At 39.1% G+C, this 18700-nt stretch overlaps 2 protein-coding genes across 7 annotated transcripts in view; both read right to left on the bottom strand.

The window, feature by feature from the left end:
• Positions 1 to 10: 10 nt before the first annotated feature.
• Positions 11 to 10747, bottom strand: LOC135454854 (uncharacterized). Of its 5 annotated transcripts, XM_064727403.1 has the most exons (4): positions 9591 to 9729; positions 6352 to 6406; positions 5858 to 5928; positions 11 to 3736 (listed from the first exon to the last, which is right to left on the bottom strand). In XM_064727403.1, the coding sequence occupies exon 4, from the start codon at positions 3674 to 3676 to the stop codon at positions 2369 to 2371; it is 1308 nt and encodes a 435-aa protein (XP_064583473.1). In that variant the 5' UTR covers positions 3677 to 3736; positions 5858 to 5928; positions 6352 to 6406; positions 9591 to 9729; the 3' UTR covers positions 11 to 2368. The 5 variants fall into 5 exon arrangements, with proteins under 5 accessions (XP_064583473.1, XP_064583475.1, XP_064583471.1 ...); XM_064727405.1 differs by lacking the exons at positions 5858 to 5928; positions 9591 to 9729 and adding an exon at positions 10706 to 10747; XM_064727401.1 differs by lacking the exon at positions 5858 to 5928.
• The window catches only part of RALGPS1 (Ral GEF with PH domain and SH3 binding motif 1), a 76430-nt gene continuing 68351 nt past the window's right edge, over positions 10622 to 18700 (bottom strand). The window contains exons 18-22 of one of the 2 annotated variants that reach the window (XM_064727395.1): positions 17968 to 18073; positions 16826 to 16918; positions 16546 to 16651; positions 15055 to 15146; positions 10622 to 10806 (exon numbers count right to left, since the gene is read on the bottom strand). In XM_064727395.1, the coding sequence (XP_064583465.1) occupies positions 10741 to 10806; positions 15055 to 15146; positions 16546 to 16651; positions 16826 to 16918; positions 17968 to 18073 (463 nt within the window). In that variant the 3' untranslated portion in view covers positions 10622 to 10740. Of the gene's footprint in view, positions 10807 to 11742; positions 14672 to 15054; positions 15147 to 16545; positions 16652 to 16825; positions 16919 to 17967; positions 18074 to 18700 lie in introns of those variants that run through there. The other variant, XM_064727394.1, reaches the window with a different exon arrangement.

The raw sequence follows: 18700 nt of genomic DNA on the forward strand, positions 1-18700 counted from the left end.
CACTATTCAAGGAGACCTGATTTCATACTTAATACTAAATGAAGGCCACTATTCCCAAAGGTATGTGGTATGAGTTACAACAATGAAGGGGAGTTTTCATATGCAAGAATCAGTATTTGAGGATGCCGTAGGAGTAGCTTAAAGTCACAGAGGAGCAGTCTCTAAAATACAGAGCCAGACTTTTAAGCATTCAGTTTTTTCACCTTTAGTCACATCAATTTACTTTGAAAAATGTTGTCTGTACTCAAGGATTTTATTAACCAGAAGCCAAATTCACAACTCTCAATTCAAACTGCACTGTGTGGGGACATAAATGATGAGCTCACAAAGGTGAGCTTTTGTTGTCTCACTCCCAAGTGAAGAAAGCTTCCATGAAGAAGAATGTTTTCAATAACTTCAGTAACTTGTCTTGAAACCCAGTTCTCAGCATTCCTAATGTGGGAGTAACATAACAGTATCATTAAGATGTGTGCTTCTAAAGGAACCACCTATACAGCACTGCATTAAGTTTGAAAGATTAAACAGAGGCCTGCCAGAAATGTCCTTGTTTCCAAATCAGCAAAGCAGGAAATCTTGGTTAACTACTTCTTTTAGTGACCTTGACTATACAGAGTCCACAGAGAGGTGGAGCACAAGATGGCTGAGAAACACACCCAGGCCAAGCCCTCCAGACGGGAAGGTGTGGTGGGCATGGGATGCGGAGGCACTGCTACTGTCTCCAGCTAACTAGTGAGCTATAAAGAAAACTGTGTCAGACTCATTTTGGCATCTTGCAGCAAGACAATAGTTAATGGTTCTTGTGATGAGAGGAATTCTCCACAGTGAGTCTAGTTTAAGACTGAAACAGGTTGCCCAGCCTTCCTAGACAAAGCCCTGAGCACACCATGCTATAAGCAGGGAGCTGGACTTTCAGATGCCCTTTCTAAATGGCAAGTCTGAAATTCTTAATGGACCTGTTGCCGTACAAGATTGTATGACTGACAGGAGCAGGCATTTCAGATCCTAATACAGCTGCAAGTTTGTTTATGATACAGTCTGGGAGATGCTGCAATCACTGTGAATCGAAGTAGAAGTTCCCTTTGGACATTGCTAATGATACTATTCCACTAATGACAGAGCTCTTTAAGGGCACAGATATGTACCACTACCAAATAGATAAAGGAATGAAAGCATGACACTAATGCAGAAATTTTAAAAATCATACTTGCTCTCACACACACTTCCGTCTGTCAGACACCACTGTCAGGCTATCGCTGCCTTCAGATGTGCCTTCAGTAGGAAGGCTGTAGTATAATGTGACAACATATGCAATGCATGTAGTTCTGGGGTTTTATCAAACAGAAACTGAAACTGTGAAACTGAAACTGTGAAACAAAAATGAGCAAATGGTTTTTCTGTTTGCTTTGGTTTCCATCTGGCCCATCAGCAAGTCACTACTTAGCACTATTTCCAGATAGAGTTAAGAAAAAATGCAGCTTCTGTACCCTTACACCTACCAAGGAAGCAATGTAATTCAACTTACCCATCACATAAAGGACTAAAATCCAACTTGTGTCTAAATTTCACAAAATATTTTCCTACGAGGCTTCAAGGTGCCAGAAAAAACCCCAACAAAATATTACATTTCATAAAAGTTGTTTGGCCATCTATTTTTTCCTCCTTGAAATAGGTTCTTTTTGGTTCACAAAAGTATCTTTTTCATTAAGATGAATCTCTCTCCCTTGCCTCTATTAAAGCTTGTTGACACAACTCAGCATTTAGCACTTTAGTAATTCAGGAATACGTGCAATGACTCTTCTCAAACTTACATGTCTCCAAAGCCCAGTTGAACAAGACATTCTTTATCAGCAAAACTCCAATGGCTGTGTTTAGTGTTACAATCCATCACATCTTTAACATATACTATTTCCAAGAACTATTTCCCTTTCAGTAAGGGGTAATTTTTTACAACTGAAAGGAAGATTGTACTCAATTACTTGTCTTTTACTCATATTGATCCATACAAATTTAGTACCCAGTGACATACAAACTGCAATAATTAAGCAATGCTACCTTTATACTAATGATTGTATTTGAACTTTTTGTACATAGGTTGAAAACTATTTTGCATTATTTGAATCAGTTGACAAATACTGATTTTTATTATTAACTGAAAACAAATTGTACATTTCCCAGAAGAGATGCTACAATCTGCATTGACCCTTAATATCATCATTAAGTGATTCATGGCTTTGCTATATATTCCCTAAATAATTGCAGAAAAATGTAGACTCCATGTGAAAATCAATGTAATGTGATTTTTAAATTATATTCTCTGTCTTCCCACAATACAGGTAGCCCTCCACTTTCACTCTTTATAACTGAGGTTTCAATTTTGAGTTTGCAGCATGGTTTGAGATAGAACCTTGTTAACATTCATGATTAATGATGAGTTATATCTCCACAGTGTTGTATCCCTGATGAGAGATTCTCTGGGAAGGTTTCCTTGAAGGCCCTTCCGACAGTGATAAATGAGGGCAACATCCATGGGAACATACACGCTCTTCCCATAAGCACGTAGGACAGAATGGACTGAAGTCTGGATCACCTTTCGTGGATCAACTATCATTTTCCTGGGATTCATTACATTTTTCCTGTCAGGCTCTCTGTATACATGCTGTAGTATGTTAACTCCTGGCACAGTATTCCAAGATGAAATGTTGAACGTGTGAGAAGATACGGCTTCTGGGAAGATATGGTTCTCAAAGAGGAAAACACTAGCCCCTGGGTTTTCTTCCTGAAGACTGTTCATCATTGTTTTCCAGTCTGGGTGTTTAAGGGGAAGAATTATTTCATCAGCATCATTAAGGACCACAAACTTGCTCCTTTCCATGTTATGGTATATACAGTCATTTAGAGCTGTGATTTGTCCATAGTAGCCAATGTGTGTCCCGTCTTGCATGAAGCGCCATGCAGAAGAAACCCTGAGGTGTGAGTTTATTGGCCAGGGAATTACCTCAACAGTTCCTTCTTCTACATAAAACTTCAAGACTTTCTCCATCAGATGGCTGCAGTTGTTCTTATAGATCACCACTTTCTGTACTCCAAGAATCTTATACATTTCCATACTCTGTATAAACTGCAAGACATTGTTGTAGTTTCCAAACATGGCAGAAATGCACACGGTGAAGTCAACAGAAGAGGTCTCAGGCTTGCGATTTTTAATTTCAAACCTCAGCAGCTGGTCAATATTTCCATATGGAGACTGATGAATTGATACATGTGTTGGATCACAATTTTTAGGTTCTAAACAAACTATATCTGTTGCACCATAAGGGAATCCAAATCTATCTGAGTGAACATCAATTTTTGCTTTTGATACATATATCTTTCCATTGGCCTGACAGCAGAACCAGCAGTACAGTTGTTTTACATCTTCATGGTGAACTATCCCAATCAGACGAGTGACTTTGCTTTCTCTGTCATCAAAGTATGGGGATATAATAAAAGTTTTGTTACCTTCTAATGCTGTTATTGTGCTAATGGCAATTTTCCCTCTACATCTTCCACCTTCTTGAATTACTTTTGGCTGATGAGAAAGTCTCTGTAACTTCAGATAAGAAACTGCAAGCATTGAAGTTACAGTCATAATGCACACAGCAGCAGCAAAGTAAAGTTTTTTCCCAGCACACATCATTTTGAACGGATCTAAATGTCCATGCAAATTTCTTTATCCTTGTAATTTATGCTGCCTTATCTGCAGAAAAGAAAAGGCAGTATGAGATAATACTCACAATCATTGCTCAAGAATTTCACAAACAGGATGAGGGTAAGTCTCTGTCATGGTGCACTGACTTACTCAGAGACCCAGCTACTGTGCTTTTATGAAAATCTAGTTACAGAACATGCATTTAATGATATGTATGATACGTGACACTCTGAATGCCTCTATTTGTCAGATGTGTGGAGAAGTTTCTCTACATGGAGGGTTCTGCAGAATATAACAGGTCTATATACAGCAATACAAGGAGAATTTTTTTTTTCAAGAATCCAAATTTTAGAATATCCAATTTAATAACTAGGCAGTAATTCTTAAAGCAAAGCAAAACTTTTTTTTTCCACTGAGGCAGTGTGTATGTAAATTACGTTTTAAAAAACCAAACTCAACCAGACTTCTCACAGACAAGCTAGAGGCAGATAAATTAAATGTATATAGAATTAATCAAGTTCATAATAAATATGCTAATTGGGGATTACACATGACGGTCCAGATATAAGCCCTAATGTATGGATTCCCTAACTTGCAGATCACTAGAGAAGAAACCATACACACAGAGGAAAGTCAATTCATACAATGCAACAAAAGCAGGTGAAATCAATGCAGGTATAAAACTCAGTTTGCCACTCTACCCCACGTAACCCTGTACGAGGCAGGAGTTGCAGGAAAGGCCATCTCATATTAATGCTTACTAGAGATCTGGGCCTCTTTACAATGGATCAATGCTGTCTTAGCTCCTGGCATGATTTGGGGGTTCGGGCTTAAAACTCTTGCTGCTGCAGGTACAGGTAGGCAGTCCTGAGTGACTGGATGACCAAAGTCTTTAGCAGCATTTGTGCTAGCAAGTGTTAATGCCTGAATGGGAGTTTATGGCACTCTCAAAGCACTAATTTCTGCAAGTGGAGCCTAGAGGAAAGTGTTTTCTACAAATTCACCTTTAGGTATTCAAATATGATCCATAAATAGAAAAGTGACAGCAAGTCTCCTAAAAGGCCTGCTTGTACCACAGAGATTCTTGGGGAAAAAAAGTGTCCCAGATTAATTAAATTCATGTCAGATTAGAAAATTGCATTGGTAGAAGAGAGTTTCCCCAATTGCCAGCAGGAAGTGTGGAGTAAAATGACAGGATGGAATGAACTGATGCTATTGCAAAAGATGACAAAAATGTTTCTAGCAGGCGAAAAATAATTGTCTGTGCCCTCAAAATAATGTACTGTATTTTAACAATTGCTATTTCATGAAAAAGTGAATTAGGGAGAACCACAGTCACAACACACCCCTGAAAATGTCCCATATGCCAAGGCTGATGTGATTTACAGCAGACTTTGCTAGCTACCAAGAAATCTCTCTTCTGCAAAGAAACCAAGTGTTTCTCTGCAGAAGAGAATAGTTATAGGGGCACCAAAAATCTCACTGCATCACTAGGCACAAAGCAGAAAAGAAGCAGCAGAAAGCACTGACTCTTCTATCTCTGAAATGAAGATAGTATCCCCATAAGTCCTTAAAATGAGAACAGAACAGCAAATACATAGCAAGAATCTGCCATTGCTGTATGACTTCTAGCTGGAGATTTGTGACTGAAAACAACTCAAACTTTTTAAGTCTTTTTATGATACGTTCTAAAGTACAGGTTTCCCCCAAGCCTTCTTATTCCAAGGATGTTATATATTTTAGCATTCTTACAAAGAGATGGTCACATTTAACATTTTCCCCCTTGTTTTTATCTATTTATGACTTAAAATATTGATCTATCTTATAGAATAAATATTTTTTTAATTAAAGAAATATCAAAACACATCAACAGTAAATAACAAAATAAATTTATTACCTGTACCTGTTCTTTCTTCTACTTTTTCTAGCAATAAATAACTAACAAGAAAAAAATATGTCTTTTCAATTGCATTTTGAACAGCAAACAGCGGAAAGGAAAAAGTACCTTTTAAAGTAGATAGCAGAGTGAGGTTCTGTTCAGTCCTCCATTCATTTTTTGCTAAAGTAATCTACTAATTGTTTATTTTAAACAGATAAATACTTTTAAGGTAAATGGTAATAATTGTTCAATACAGAACAATACTGTGAGGAGAAACACTGGTACAATACCTAAGATACTTCCTGGCACATTTTATTTCCCATAGCTGTTGCTCTTCTAATGTCAGTAACAGCAGCCACACCTACCAGAAAAACAAGTTTTCCTTCTCTTGAGCAAAGCACACAGCTGTGTTGCAAGAACTTAATTTAAATTACAAGTGAGTACGGAGTTGCTGAAGAAAATCAAACATTTTGCATGGATTTTTTAAGGCTACTTAAGTTTTCTTCTCAAAATTAATCTTGCATGTTGATATAAACCCAGTTCACACACATACTTAAGAAGAAAAGAACTAGAAAAATACACTATATATACTTGCATTTCTTGGACAAACATTTTTTTCATGACGTACTATAAGGCCTAGTTAGAACATGTAGATACAAATTCTGGTTAGGAACTGTGAGAGAGTGCTGAAACAACAGCGAGTTCTAGAAGCTAAGAAAAAGAGCAAAATCAAGAGGTCAAAGACACATCAGAACACTGAATCTTAAAGAAAAGAAATACGTACAATTTGATGAGTGAAATTCATGGTTTCCGCAACATAACTCATTAATTTTGCTCTCCTGAAATAAACAGCACAAATATGTAGTCATAAAACACATTATGTCAGTATAATTAAGAACACTACATTTATACTTCCTCACTATAAAAAGGGTGAAATGGCAAATTTTAACTTCAAAGGTATGCTTTCAGCATATTTAAATACTCTTCTTTTATAGTGACAATTCATTTTGATTTTGCATTTTTAAATTCCAATTAATATGCAAGTAAGCATGTCACAAATGATGCAGATTTGCTTTAATACTAAATTTAGCTAATGGTATCAATGGCTTCTTTGCAGTATTCCACTTAACGGTAAACAGACTTTCTTACTCTCCACCACCCTGACAGACTGTAGTGATATCACCTCCTCATCTTCATTTTCATTACCTTTTCATTCAACAAAAGAGTTGAATGAAAGGTAAAACCATATCATAACAAACAGTTTTCCTTCGCCCAGTGTTTCTCTGCAGCTGGCCCAGTTTCCATTACTCTCTAGTACAAGAGACCGGAAATGCCTGTACCTTATCCATTTGTATGTGGCAAGTTAACATGCCCTCATCATTGTTGGAAATTTTCTTTCTTAATGTGTGCTAGGATTTCATTTTTTGGAGATGCAACATATTGCATCAATACATCTGAGCTTGTCATCAGCCTACAATTGACATATCTGCCCAGTCAGTCAGGCAAGTGCAGTTACACAATGTTTTCTTCCGCAGCAAGGTCATAATAAAGAGCTCTTGTCACGGTTAGAATCATGGAATGGCTTGGGTTGGACAGGACTTTAAAATATCTAGTCCCAATCCCCTTGCTGTAGGTGAGACATCTTTCACTAGATTGAGCTGCTCAAATTAATCATGTCTCTCCTTATTTCAGTGGTCACAGTCTTGCTAAAATTTACTCTAAAACCTTGCACAGGATCAAGAGTACACTTACAAACTTTCATATATTTAAATAATCTTTTTTTCCCCATCCTAAACCAAGGAATCACTCATGCTTTAGCCACACTGTACCGCTATGCTCACAAACACATTTATTAATCTCCCATTACAGGTTCTTTCAATATCTTGTCTTTTTAGAATTTTGAAATTACTTTTTTTTTTGCATTGCCTTCAAATTGGATATTATGTTTACCTTTGCTGTCCAACTTCTATTTTCAGACCGTCTTTTCCAACATCTTTCTAAAACCCTCCACAACTAGCACCGTCCTAACTAAAAGCTGGTACCAATTGCTAATTTAGTTCAAGAGTCATTCCTGAGTAATAATTAATCTCCCTCACATCCTCTATGCATTGTGGCCTTCCTTTGTAATTTGTTTTGTTCACATGCAGACAGCTGACAACTATTTATGCTGCTCATTTCAGTATCTTGACAATGAATACCTTGTATTAAGTTTTTCATAACTCTCATCTTATTACTTTATCTCCCAGTCTAGGGTAAGGATAGAGGGCAAAGGACAAGAGGTGACTGCAGAGTTTGAGTTGCTAACATGAAGTATTAGCTTCAGCAGTATAAGAACAATAAACAACCTAATCCTTGTTTATTCAGGGTCTAACTAGACCTCCACTAGAAAAACAGCCTTAAAAAAAATTACCATTTTTGAAAAATATTATTCTCTATCCTTTAGTTTGATTTTTATCAAAGGCAAAACCACAGATCACTATGTTATTAACACAGTGTTAATATTAACAAATATGAACAATAACTTACCATCTTTATCTCAATTGGCTGTTGTTAATCTTTTGATAGCTTACTTTTTTCAGAAAGGTTCTTTGACACACCAGATGTCCTTCCTCTTTTGTAAGATCCAAAGCATATTGTTTGAAGGATTAAATTGAAGACAGTATTTTTCCAGTAATAAAATACTACTCTAAAAAAATTAAAAGTGTCTATTTCTATTCTAAATATAAGGACAGTAAGCCAGAACAAAATACAGTGCTCTCATACAGTTGTTGTACAACAATATACACTTGCTGTACTTATTTTGTGCCATTAGAACGGACAAACCCCACACTTCCGGGTACACACTCAGAAACTTCTCCATTATAATCTGCTGTACATCCCTAAGCCAAACTCCTCCTATTGTAAACAGTTAAACTTTGTGCCCTTTGAAAATCAAACAGATTGGGCAAAACAAAAACTGCATGACATTTAAAAGACTGTTATTTCAAATTTTTCTTTCACACTGTACTTTTTTAGCTGGGACTGAGATAATTTTCTTCCTAATAGCTAGCAGGGTGCTGTGTTTTGTGACCAAAGAAAGTGCTTCAAACAAACTGATGTTTAGCTATCACTGAACAGTACTCACACAGAGTCAAAGCAATTTCTGTTTCTCCTTTGGCTTCTATCCCAGGAGGTGGATGGCACAAAAAGTTTGCATGGAACACAGCTGGGACTTCTGAACCAAACCAACCAAAGGCCTATTCCACACCATATGATGCTATGCTCAACCATCTAAACTGGGTGAAGAAGTAGAAAGGGGGAAACACGCAACATGACAGCATATGGTTTCCCAAGTCAGCGCTAAACCTGACCACGTCCTGCTTTCCTGGAAATGGCTAGAAACGTGCCTGCTAAGGGGACATAATGGATAGATGACACATTCCGTTTTGCATTCTGCTTTGCTTTACCTTTTAAACTGTCTTTATTTCTGGGAAAACCCACAGGATTTGCCACGTTCACCCTTCTGATTCTACCCCCATCCCAGTGCAAGAAGAAGGGTGAGGCTTGAGCTGCCTACTCCGATTAACTCACAACATACACTGGAACTATGCTTTGGAGGAGTTTTGCATTCTTCAAATCTAAAGTTAATCTCCACCCTTAGTACCAATTCAGACAGAAACTCAGAAAACCTGGTTTGGACAATTAATAGGTACCTTTAACTTACCTTTAAGCGGTTAACCCCACTAGTGAAAAATAATGCCACAGCTGATCACCATCCTACTATTTCTTGAGTGGAAATAAAATCCCGAATCTGTCGCTCCTCTCCCGCGAGCGCTGCCAGTCACAGGACCCCGAGCAGGTGCCGCTGCCTGAGCTCCACTACGGTGCGGGCAGGTTGAGCGCGCCCGGCTTCCCGTCCCGCGGGACCCGCCCTTCCCCGCGCTGGGTGCGCAGCGCCCCGCCGCCGCCCGAGTCCCGTGCGAGCACCGCCGCGAAAGCCGCGCGGAGCTGGGTCGGCGCTACTGGAACCCTCGCGTCTCGTACCTGGCTCCCTCTGCGGTACCGACAGAAGCAACCGCAACACGCTTCTAGGGCCCGGGGCTGGCGGGAGCGCTCCGTCCCCTCACCTCCCGCCCGGGAAGGCGGCGGCCGCGGCGGCGGCTATGGCCATGGAGACCCCGCGAACCCCCGCCCCGGCCGTATTTCAGGTCGAGCCCCCGCCCGGCGTGGTCCAGATGGGGCCGCTCGCTCTTGGGGCGGCTGCTCGTCGCTTCGAACCGTGGTGGTGCCTCTGCGCGGCTTGCGGTGCACGGCATCGGCACCGACGGTCGGCGAGCGGCCCCACCGGAGCGCGGCTCCAAAGGTCTCGTTCGGCGAGCGACGGGGAATTGGCCTCGGCCGGAGACCCCCCGGGGCGGGCCGCGGCCTTGCCCGCCACGCCTCTGGCCTCTCCCGCCATTTTCCCAGGTTCCCCGAGGCATCGGTGACGGAGGCCCCATGTAAGACCGCGAACGGGGCAACCCGGCCGCCGCGGGACGCTAACGCGCGTCAGCGGCAGGGTCGCCGGTCCGTGCCGGCGGCGCATTTTGGGGAGCAGAACCTGCCTATCCGGCCGCAGATCCGGACGCCAACGGCTCCGGAGCGCTGATTACCCAGGTGCACATGCTGTGCGCCGGGGGGAAAGCTCCCACACGCCACATCCTGGAAATGAACGGCATAGATGGCACAAGTGCAAAAGAAGGACATCAGCAGTGGTGCACTGTTCTCGAGGAGGTCTCCGGATTCGTCCCCGATGCCTAACTGTCAAATTAACTTGTGTAAAATGGAGAAACACAAACTGGCCGTTATATTTTCAAAATGCAAGTCAATTTCAAAAAAGTACAGGGAAATTGATAATTACACAATGATAAAAACTCCAAAAATGGAGTCCTGTCTACTTTTAGAGATAGACATGATAGCTGAATCATTTCTACTATAAAATACAAGGTTGGAATTCGTAGGAATTCTGTGGTGGGATTTTCTTTTCTACTGCCAAAGGCCGTAAGTTATGGACCTTTGTTCCAGTTATAGAGATCTTCCACAGAGAGTGTCTTTATTTCTGGGGAGAACACAGAGTAAAATGCTTATTACAATGAAATGCTTTAAAATGTAATTCTTACATTTAAAATTGTAGCATACCCAATACAGTTCTCTTTCAGAGCCAAAGCTGTGTATCTCCAAAGGGATGTATCCTTGTTAAGAGGTATGTCACACCAGTTTCCTGCAAAGACATGTAAACAGTGCTATTAGGCGCTTCCCAACCATGTGCAAATACCTGAAAAAATAGTAGACTGAGGCCTCAACCACCCTGTGTGGACCAAATATTTTTTTCCCATTTGAAAGTGTCTTTCCTAGATCCACTGATCCAGTTCACAAAACAAATGCATTACCCTCACTGCAAAAAAATTCTTCTCTATATCTAGTCTGAATCAACCTTCTTTTAGTTTTAAACTATAATCTGTTCTCCAATCAGGCGTCACTTAAAAAATCTGTCCCTATCTTTCTTGTAAGTCCCCTTCAAGTACTGAGAGGTGGCAATAACATCTCCTTGGCACATCTTCTCTGGGCTAAACAATTCCATCTGTCTCAGCCTTTCCTTTTAGCTGAGGTGATCCAGCCCTCTGATTATTCTTGTGGCTCTTCTCTGGACCCACTGCAACAGGTTCACATCTTTCCTATACCACGAACTTGAGAGCTGGATGAAGCACTCCACGTGAGGTCTCACAAGAGCTGAGTGGAGGGGCAGAATGACCTCTGTCCCCTGCTGTCCACACTGCTTTTGATGCAGCCCAGGACGGCTTCTGAGCCACCAGCACGCATGGCCAGAACATGTCCAGCCTCTCATACACCAGCACCCCCAAGTCCTTCTCAGCAGAGTTTCTCTTGATCTTTTCATTAGAATTATGTCAGCCCGAGCCTCTCATCAAGCTTGTCCAGGCCCCAGTCTTCAGGTGTGGCCACTGCATCACTCTGGCGTCATCTGCAAACCTGCTGAGTTAAATTTGAAGTGCAAAGAAATTTAAATTTGTCTCTACTTCTTTGGACTTTCAAAATCTCACTTGAAAAAGCTGCAAATTTGGAGGCTTTTTCAATTTTATCCTAGAAATGTTGATTCTGTTGTATTTATACTACTAAATGGCTAGACTCTCTGCTCTATAAAGTCTGTTCAAGTATATTACCATTCGTTCACAAATAAAACATGCATGCTGCTTTTGAGCTAAAACATTCCTTCTGTACCTCCCCTTTTTCAGAATATTTTATTGTCAACAGCATACATACCCTGCACATTTTTAAACTTACAACCAAATGTTATTACTGTTGTAGTAAACAAACGTTTTTTACATTAAAGTATTTAATTAGCAAAACAATCATTATTATCAATGTAACAAACTGAAAAATGCAGCAACTCGATACAAGACTGAGGTAACAAAATACTTTGCCAAAAACCTAGATTCCAACACCAGAGTTCTTACAGGTGAGACAGTTCACAAGAATTTTAGAAAGAATCCTTTACACAAATGGCATGCAGTGGACTGCTGGAAAATACAGCCAAAAATAGTGCAACAGCTTCCACACAAAACAAACCAAAATGTTGAAATTGATTCACATTATAGTGTGACAAGTCAGTCTCACTTTGAAAACTAGTTTCTTTGCCTCATTTTAGTGCTATTTGGAAAAATATGCATTTTGGCACTAAATTACATTAAAATTAAATAATTAAATAAATAAATAATAATTAAATAATAAAAAGAAAAATCAATTAAATAAATTAATACATTAAATAAACGAATAATATTACCTATAGTTATTTCATCTTCACAATTCTGAAAATGGCAATTCTGTTATAATGTTTACTTTTACAGAACTATTGTAGTTGTTGTTCTCTTTGATGGAGGAGAACTTGTATGGTTTGTGATTTTTTTTGGTGGAAATGCAGTAACAATCAGTGGCGATAGGCAACCTTTTGTTTTACAATAGCAGCCTTCAATTAACCATAGCAGTACCTGGTAATAGCAAATGGTACCAAATGGTATCATAACACCTCTAATCAGCAGCTACAAACTGTTTATTACTTATTCAAAATTGGTGTAAGATGTTTTACTAATATTCTTTCACTGCCATCAATCTGAATTTCTCAATACTCTGCAGCAATTTCACAATTGTGCTATGCGGAAAAGACTGTAAATCTCATATTGATGACTAATCACAAAAATCCACATGTGTAGAGTAATTCAGACTATATCATAGCCTAACAGTCTGAAGTAATTTACTGCTGACAGGATGTTACCACATTCAAAAGCTTCTATACCATCTCTAATGGCGTTCGATACTCTGCCCTTGCAGATAACCATGTATTTCCTAGTTCAAAGTTGTCTTAAGTTAGCAAAGAAAGAGAAAAACAATACAAATATATTTTTAATTACCACTCTTTTCATAGTTATCAAATAAATTTTGTCAACTTTACATATGCTTTCCCATGTCCCAGGATCTAAATGCAGTTGTTATCAGGAACTGTTTTTCTTGAAAACCTGGTATAATCTAAGGCTTTCAGGATTGTAACATGAACTCTTAAAAGAACAATAAATTTACTTTTGACCTTCATTTAAAAAAGAGTTGGCTTTTTCTCCTTGTTGTTAGAGAAGTTTCAAAATTAAAATGTAGAAAATCATGAAGTCCACAGAATACATACTGCTAATGCCAGGGAGCTTGTTCTAGTAGAGGTTCTGTTCACTTAAACTGACTTTCATGGTGTTCCTGGTTTGTAAGTTAGAGGCTGACTTGCAAATTTCTCCTCTACACAATCTTAGGAAAGTCAGAAGAGGTTTTCTGGTGATTGATGAAGTCGAAATAATGATGCTACATAGCAAAAGAGTTTGAAAAAGTGATGAATTTAACATATGAACAGAAAACGATTCTGACTGCAGGAGTGCCAGGGTACAGCAGGAATACAGCACAGAGAGCGTTCCTTCGGAGAAGAAGGTCCAGTTACACTTCTTTTGTTGTTCATTTATTCTCTGGATATTGATGTGGAGACTTCTTTGTACTTGCTCCACTGCTGGACAGTCTTTCACTGCCACCATGATTTTATAATAGCAGTACCATATACCAGTACTAATGTCCTGAAGTCACAACACATACTGGAATTGAATGGAGCCAAGTCGTCCACAGAAGGACAGAACAGAAACAATGATATGGAGTCATTCTGAGGAGCCAGGACCACGTGATATAAAACACCTGATTACCTGCTTCCCTATGCTAAGGGATTTGAAATGAACAGTGTTCAGACTGAACCAAAACACCAAATTTATGAGCAACTATGCATTGGTAAAAGAATGAAAGACAAACTTCAGCACAACATAAATTTAAACAGCCTTAAATCTACTACCAGTGTATTCCTGAGCAAAATAACTGAATGAAAAAGAAATCCAACTGTCCTGTGCCAAAATACATTTTTCCCAAATAGCTCAAATATGAACAGCATATTGTCCAGAGATTTGATAGAAAATTTGAGGCAGCCACATTGCCAAGCAACTCAGTGCACTTAGGTTATAAAAATGTTGTTCCACAATTTTCTATTCTAATTGACACTTTGGAGCAAGTTAACACTGTCAATCATTCTGTGCATTAGAAAGAACTGAAACCCAACATGGGCCAAATATTCTTCAGTCACACAAAGCAGCTTAACAATAAAAAGAACCATTTGAAAAAGAACAGGCAGAAGATATAATGCTCAGTTTGCGGCCAAATATCAGTTCATGCAGTCTCTGACCACAAATAGTTGAGGGCTCTAGAATCCTGCAGGAGTGCGGATTAATCTTCTGTCCGTCTAACTTGTCTGCTTTCACTCAGTGCATGAGACTTTATCTGGTCCTAGGGATAACATTCACTTTCTGCTTTTAAAAGCTGTGTCAGAATCACTTTCAAGTTACATGGGAAAGTGCTGAAATATCTGTGGCTGGCTCATGTCAGAAAAACCATTCTCCTCTTCCTCCTTAGAGAACAATAACCTGTTTCTTCGGTTTGGCACTTGAAGTCACACCAGGTAGGAGAGGAAATTATTCGAATGACATTAGATTAGCAGGTACCTAGAAGAGATTGTAAATTGAATCATTACATTTGCGAAAGATCTCTAAGATCATTGAGTCCATCCCAGTATGGTTGCTTTCCTTTTCCATGAGACAGTCCCTTCTAAAGAATAGATGAGGTTATCTTGCTTGAAGCAACTGAGAGTAGAGGTTATATGCTCCTAAGGTGACCAAACCAATAGCTAGACCTGCACAAAACCTGATTTGATGGGAATTCTCTAATTTTAAATAATCTTTCTTTCTCCCACTGAAAAAAAATTGATCAGCATACAGAATGAGGAATTATGTCTGTCCCCACAGGAAGGTGTGTGCACACAGATTGAAAGAGCTTTTCTAGTAAGGATTTTCTGGAAAATAGGAAAAAGTGGGTAGAAATACCTTACCTGAGGCTTGTTGCTTTTGCACGCGTCATCCAGATGTTTATGCCATAGTATTGCATGAAACCTTGAGCCAGTCTGAAACTTGTAAACATTGCCTACAAATATAAGAAAATGAAAGACTCAGAACTGACAGACAGACATATAGTTTCAAAGGACTCTGATTTCTGTGCAGAAGCCAAAGTCCTGAATTAAACTCTTAAATTAATTTGCACCTCAAATGCTCAAACATGATGCTGCTAATATAAGAGAGACCATGTGAGCCATGTTACCCAGCAATTCTTGGGTGAAGCAAGTATGAGAACATATGTGGTCTCATAGGCAGAAAGGCTGAATTACAGCCACAGAAAAGACCATGTAGGTCGGTGTGCGGCAAGAAAACAAAGAACACTTAGTAATAAGAGAACAAAGCCCGCTCGGTTAAGAAGAACAAGAACTATTCAGTCAAGGCAGGAGAGATGTAACAAAGTTTCTAAAATGTAACAGGGAGCAGAACCTCAGCAGTTATCAGAAAAAACTGTTATACAAGCACTTGATTTAAAGGAAAAAGGCTGACGTGTATACTAGGAATGCAATCCCTTATATTGTTGGTTAACAGACGCGTCAACAGTTACCGTATTGGCTATCCAGAAACATGATATTCTAATTTGATACTGAAAATATTATAAAGCTATATACACTTTTAATAAGTGTTTCTGGTTATACCACAAATGGGGACTGTGCATCATTCATACGCTGCAGGTCAGATCTAATTTAATCCTGGCTTTCTTCTCATCAAGGCTTCTGTAAACTTAGTTTTCTTCAATGTCCTACTGCAAACTGTTTCCTGCAATCAAATACTTTGTGCATTTTAGTTAACTCCCAGATGATGCACTTCATATTTTGGTGCTGGATATGGAGTCCCAGGTAGATGGGACTCCATATCCAGCAGCAAAGCTGACAACGTGGAAACTGAAGAAAGCCTCAAGAACCTATAAGCAGCCACTCAAAGTGCAAAATAACTCCAGGAGTTTTCTTATTTTTTGAAGTTTAATGAAGGGAAATTAGTTATGGCACTGCAAAATAAATTATTAAAAAGTAATAATTACTTAGCAGACTTATTTTGGTAAATGGTTTGATATTTTAATTGACCTCAGTGTAAGTCAAGATTTTATATTGACTGATTTTAAGGAAGCTATTCAGAGACTTGTAGATCAATGTATGGCGATACATGGATGGGCTGCAATCTCATATTAGCTGAGGAATTTCTGTGAAATTTATAGTAACTGTCAAAAGAAATGAATCTCTGCAGGCAGCACAGGAGAACCACGGCATATTTTAGAAGTACGTTCCATTTAATTTGTACCTTCCCGGGAAAATTCTGTATTGAAGGTCTCCCTCTTCAGTCTTTTATGAGTGCCACTGCAAGTTCTGTAATCTACAAACTCATTAATAGATATTAATCTACTTCCTGTCACAGAAATGTAATGCAGACATTGTCCATCTTGCAATATCTACCTTTGTCAGGGTTATTTAGCTGGAAAATATCAGGATGCTCTGGGTCATCAGGCAGTGCCACCATCCAGCCTGCAATGGAGACTTTTTTCCCAGGTGTAGATTTATACTGGAAAAGACAGACAAATCGGTCATAGCTGAGACTGTAGCAGAGATTAACTTTTGACTGTAGAAGTTGTGCAGAAATATGGCTTAGCCTGGAACAGAAAGTACACTTTGGATGCCCTTCCAGATCTACTTATGAGTATTCAATTTTTGGTTTTAGAATAAATTTAAAGCTTACATGTTTTCTTTCAGTGCCTCTTAAAGCTTTTGCTCCAAAGTACAGAAGAGTTGATCCTGAAAGCATGACCCAGTATCTAGTCCATGAGGAGAGCTGAATGAAAAAGGAAAAAAATTAGGAAAACCTCTGCATATCGCTGACATTTCAGAAATTTATTCACAGGCAAGTCCAAGTGCTACCAAAGTTAATTCTAGAAGCAGGGAATGGAGATAAAGAGTGTCTCCTGGTGTAAATCAGCTCAGCTACCTAAAGCTTAATGGCTGGCTGTGAATACAAGCCTTCTTTGTTGGGTATCTCATGAAAATATCAGTAATGATTGTTTAGAGAAGAATAGTGTGCAGCCTTCTGCTGTACAGATCTTAGACTTTTGATTAAAAAAAATTATTGAGTTGACTCTGCAATTCAGTTCTTCAAATCTTTTCGCTCTGAACTGAACTGGGTTGCATGTGAAATACATCAATCAACCCTACAGAAAGCAAATACATTATCAAATGCATAGGACTAGAACCATGTGAAACCCTTGAATTCAGGTTAACTATGAATTGCCATGACTTTGATGCTAAGGGGGCTGCCCTGCAGCCTTTCCATCTTAATGCCGTGTCTCAAAAGCACCAAAATATATTGCAGAAATATATTCAATTGAATTTGTACCATCCCTTGAAAATTCCATACTGAAGATCTCCCTCTTCAGTCTTTTATGAGTGTCACTGCAAGTTCTGTAATCTAGAAGCTCATTAATATATATTAATCTACTTCCTGTCACAGAAATGTAATGCAGACATTGTCCATCTTGCAATATCTGCCTTTGTCAGGCTTATTTAGCTGGAAAGTATCAGGATGCTCTGAGTCACCTGGCAGTGCCACAAGATTTATTTCTGCCCTCACGACACTGCTTGCTAGTTACACAATTGCTTCATTCCTGCTCTGCTGTCACAGCTAGAAACATGACTTGCAAACTGATGTATATCAAATGACACACAAAGGTTACAACTTTGTTACAACCTGGTTGTAACTTTGATCAGAAAATTACAATTGATAAAACCATTATTTTGTGTGGTATCAAGCTGCAGGTTTAACATAATTCTGAAAATTAAACCAGCCACTAATGAATTAGGACCATAGGAATAATTATAATTACTTACAGTAGGTTTCTTGCCTTCTTTGAGCAGTGTTTTTCTTCTTAAAGGCCCTTCCATGGTAATGACTCCTGTGGGACCACCTGCTGTGCAGCTGCATGCACCTGTTGGGCTGGAGAGACAAAGCATTCCTCTACGTATTTCAGCAGAATAAAGATGATAAGTAAGCAATATAATTTAGTACGGCAGCTGTAATTTATACATTATATCGATAACTTACTTCTACAATGGCTAAAGCAAACTAATTTAAACAAAATAAAATCTGACTGGATTTAAAATGCAACTAAATCCCAGTGTTTGCAGAATACTGATTCAGGGCCCTACTTTCTTAATTGTTCGAACATATGTCTTCATTTGCCAGCATCACAGAATTTACCAAGTTCAGGTCAGGTATACATGCAAGGAATGATTTTTACCCCTCAAACTATATAAAATTTTCAGTGTCACCTGTCTTAGATCTGTAAATGGACTGCCTGCTTCTAGAAGCACTTCTTAGTGACTAGCAACATTGTAAGCACCTGCTAGATATGGCTTGTGGATGTTCCCTCTCTTACTGGAGGTCCAAGGTCATACCCTTTTACTGAACAAAATCAACAGACCACACAGACACAGATACTATGGGTAGCTGTCTGGTAAATCAGGAAATAGACTGTTGGAAAGGGTCAGGAAGGTATCCTTCTAACATCATCGCTTGTAATAGGAGTCAAAGATGGCCTTGATGACAAACCTGCTTCCACAG

Source organism: Zonotrichia leucophrys, chromosome 17, assembly GCF_028769735.1.
Source record: "Zonotrichia leucophrys gambelii isolate GWCS_2022_RI chromosome 17, RI_Zleu_2.0, whole genome shotgun sequence".
Classification (NCBI taxonomy): Eukaryota; Metazoa; Chordata; class Aves; order Passeriformes; family Passerellidae; genus Zonotrichia; species Zonotrichia leucophrys.

Bases quoted from the DNA above. Each gene is read 5' to 3' on its own strand.
- LOC135454854 (XM_064727405.1), bottom strand. From the start codon at position 3,676: ATGATGTGTGCTGGGAAAAAACTTTACTTTGCTGCTGCTGTGTGCATT.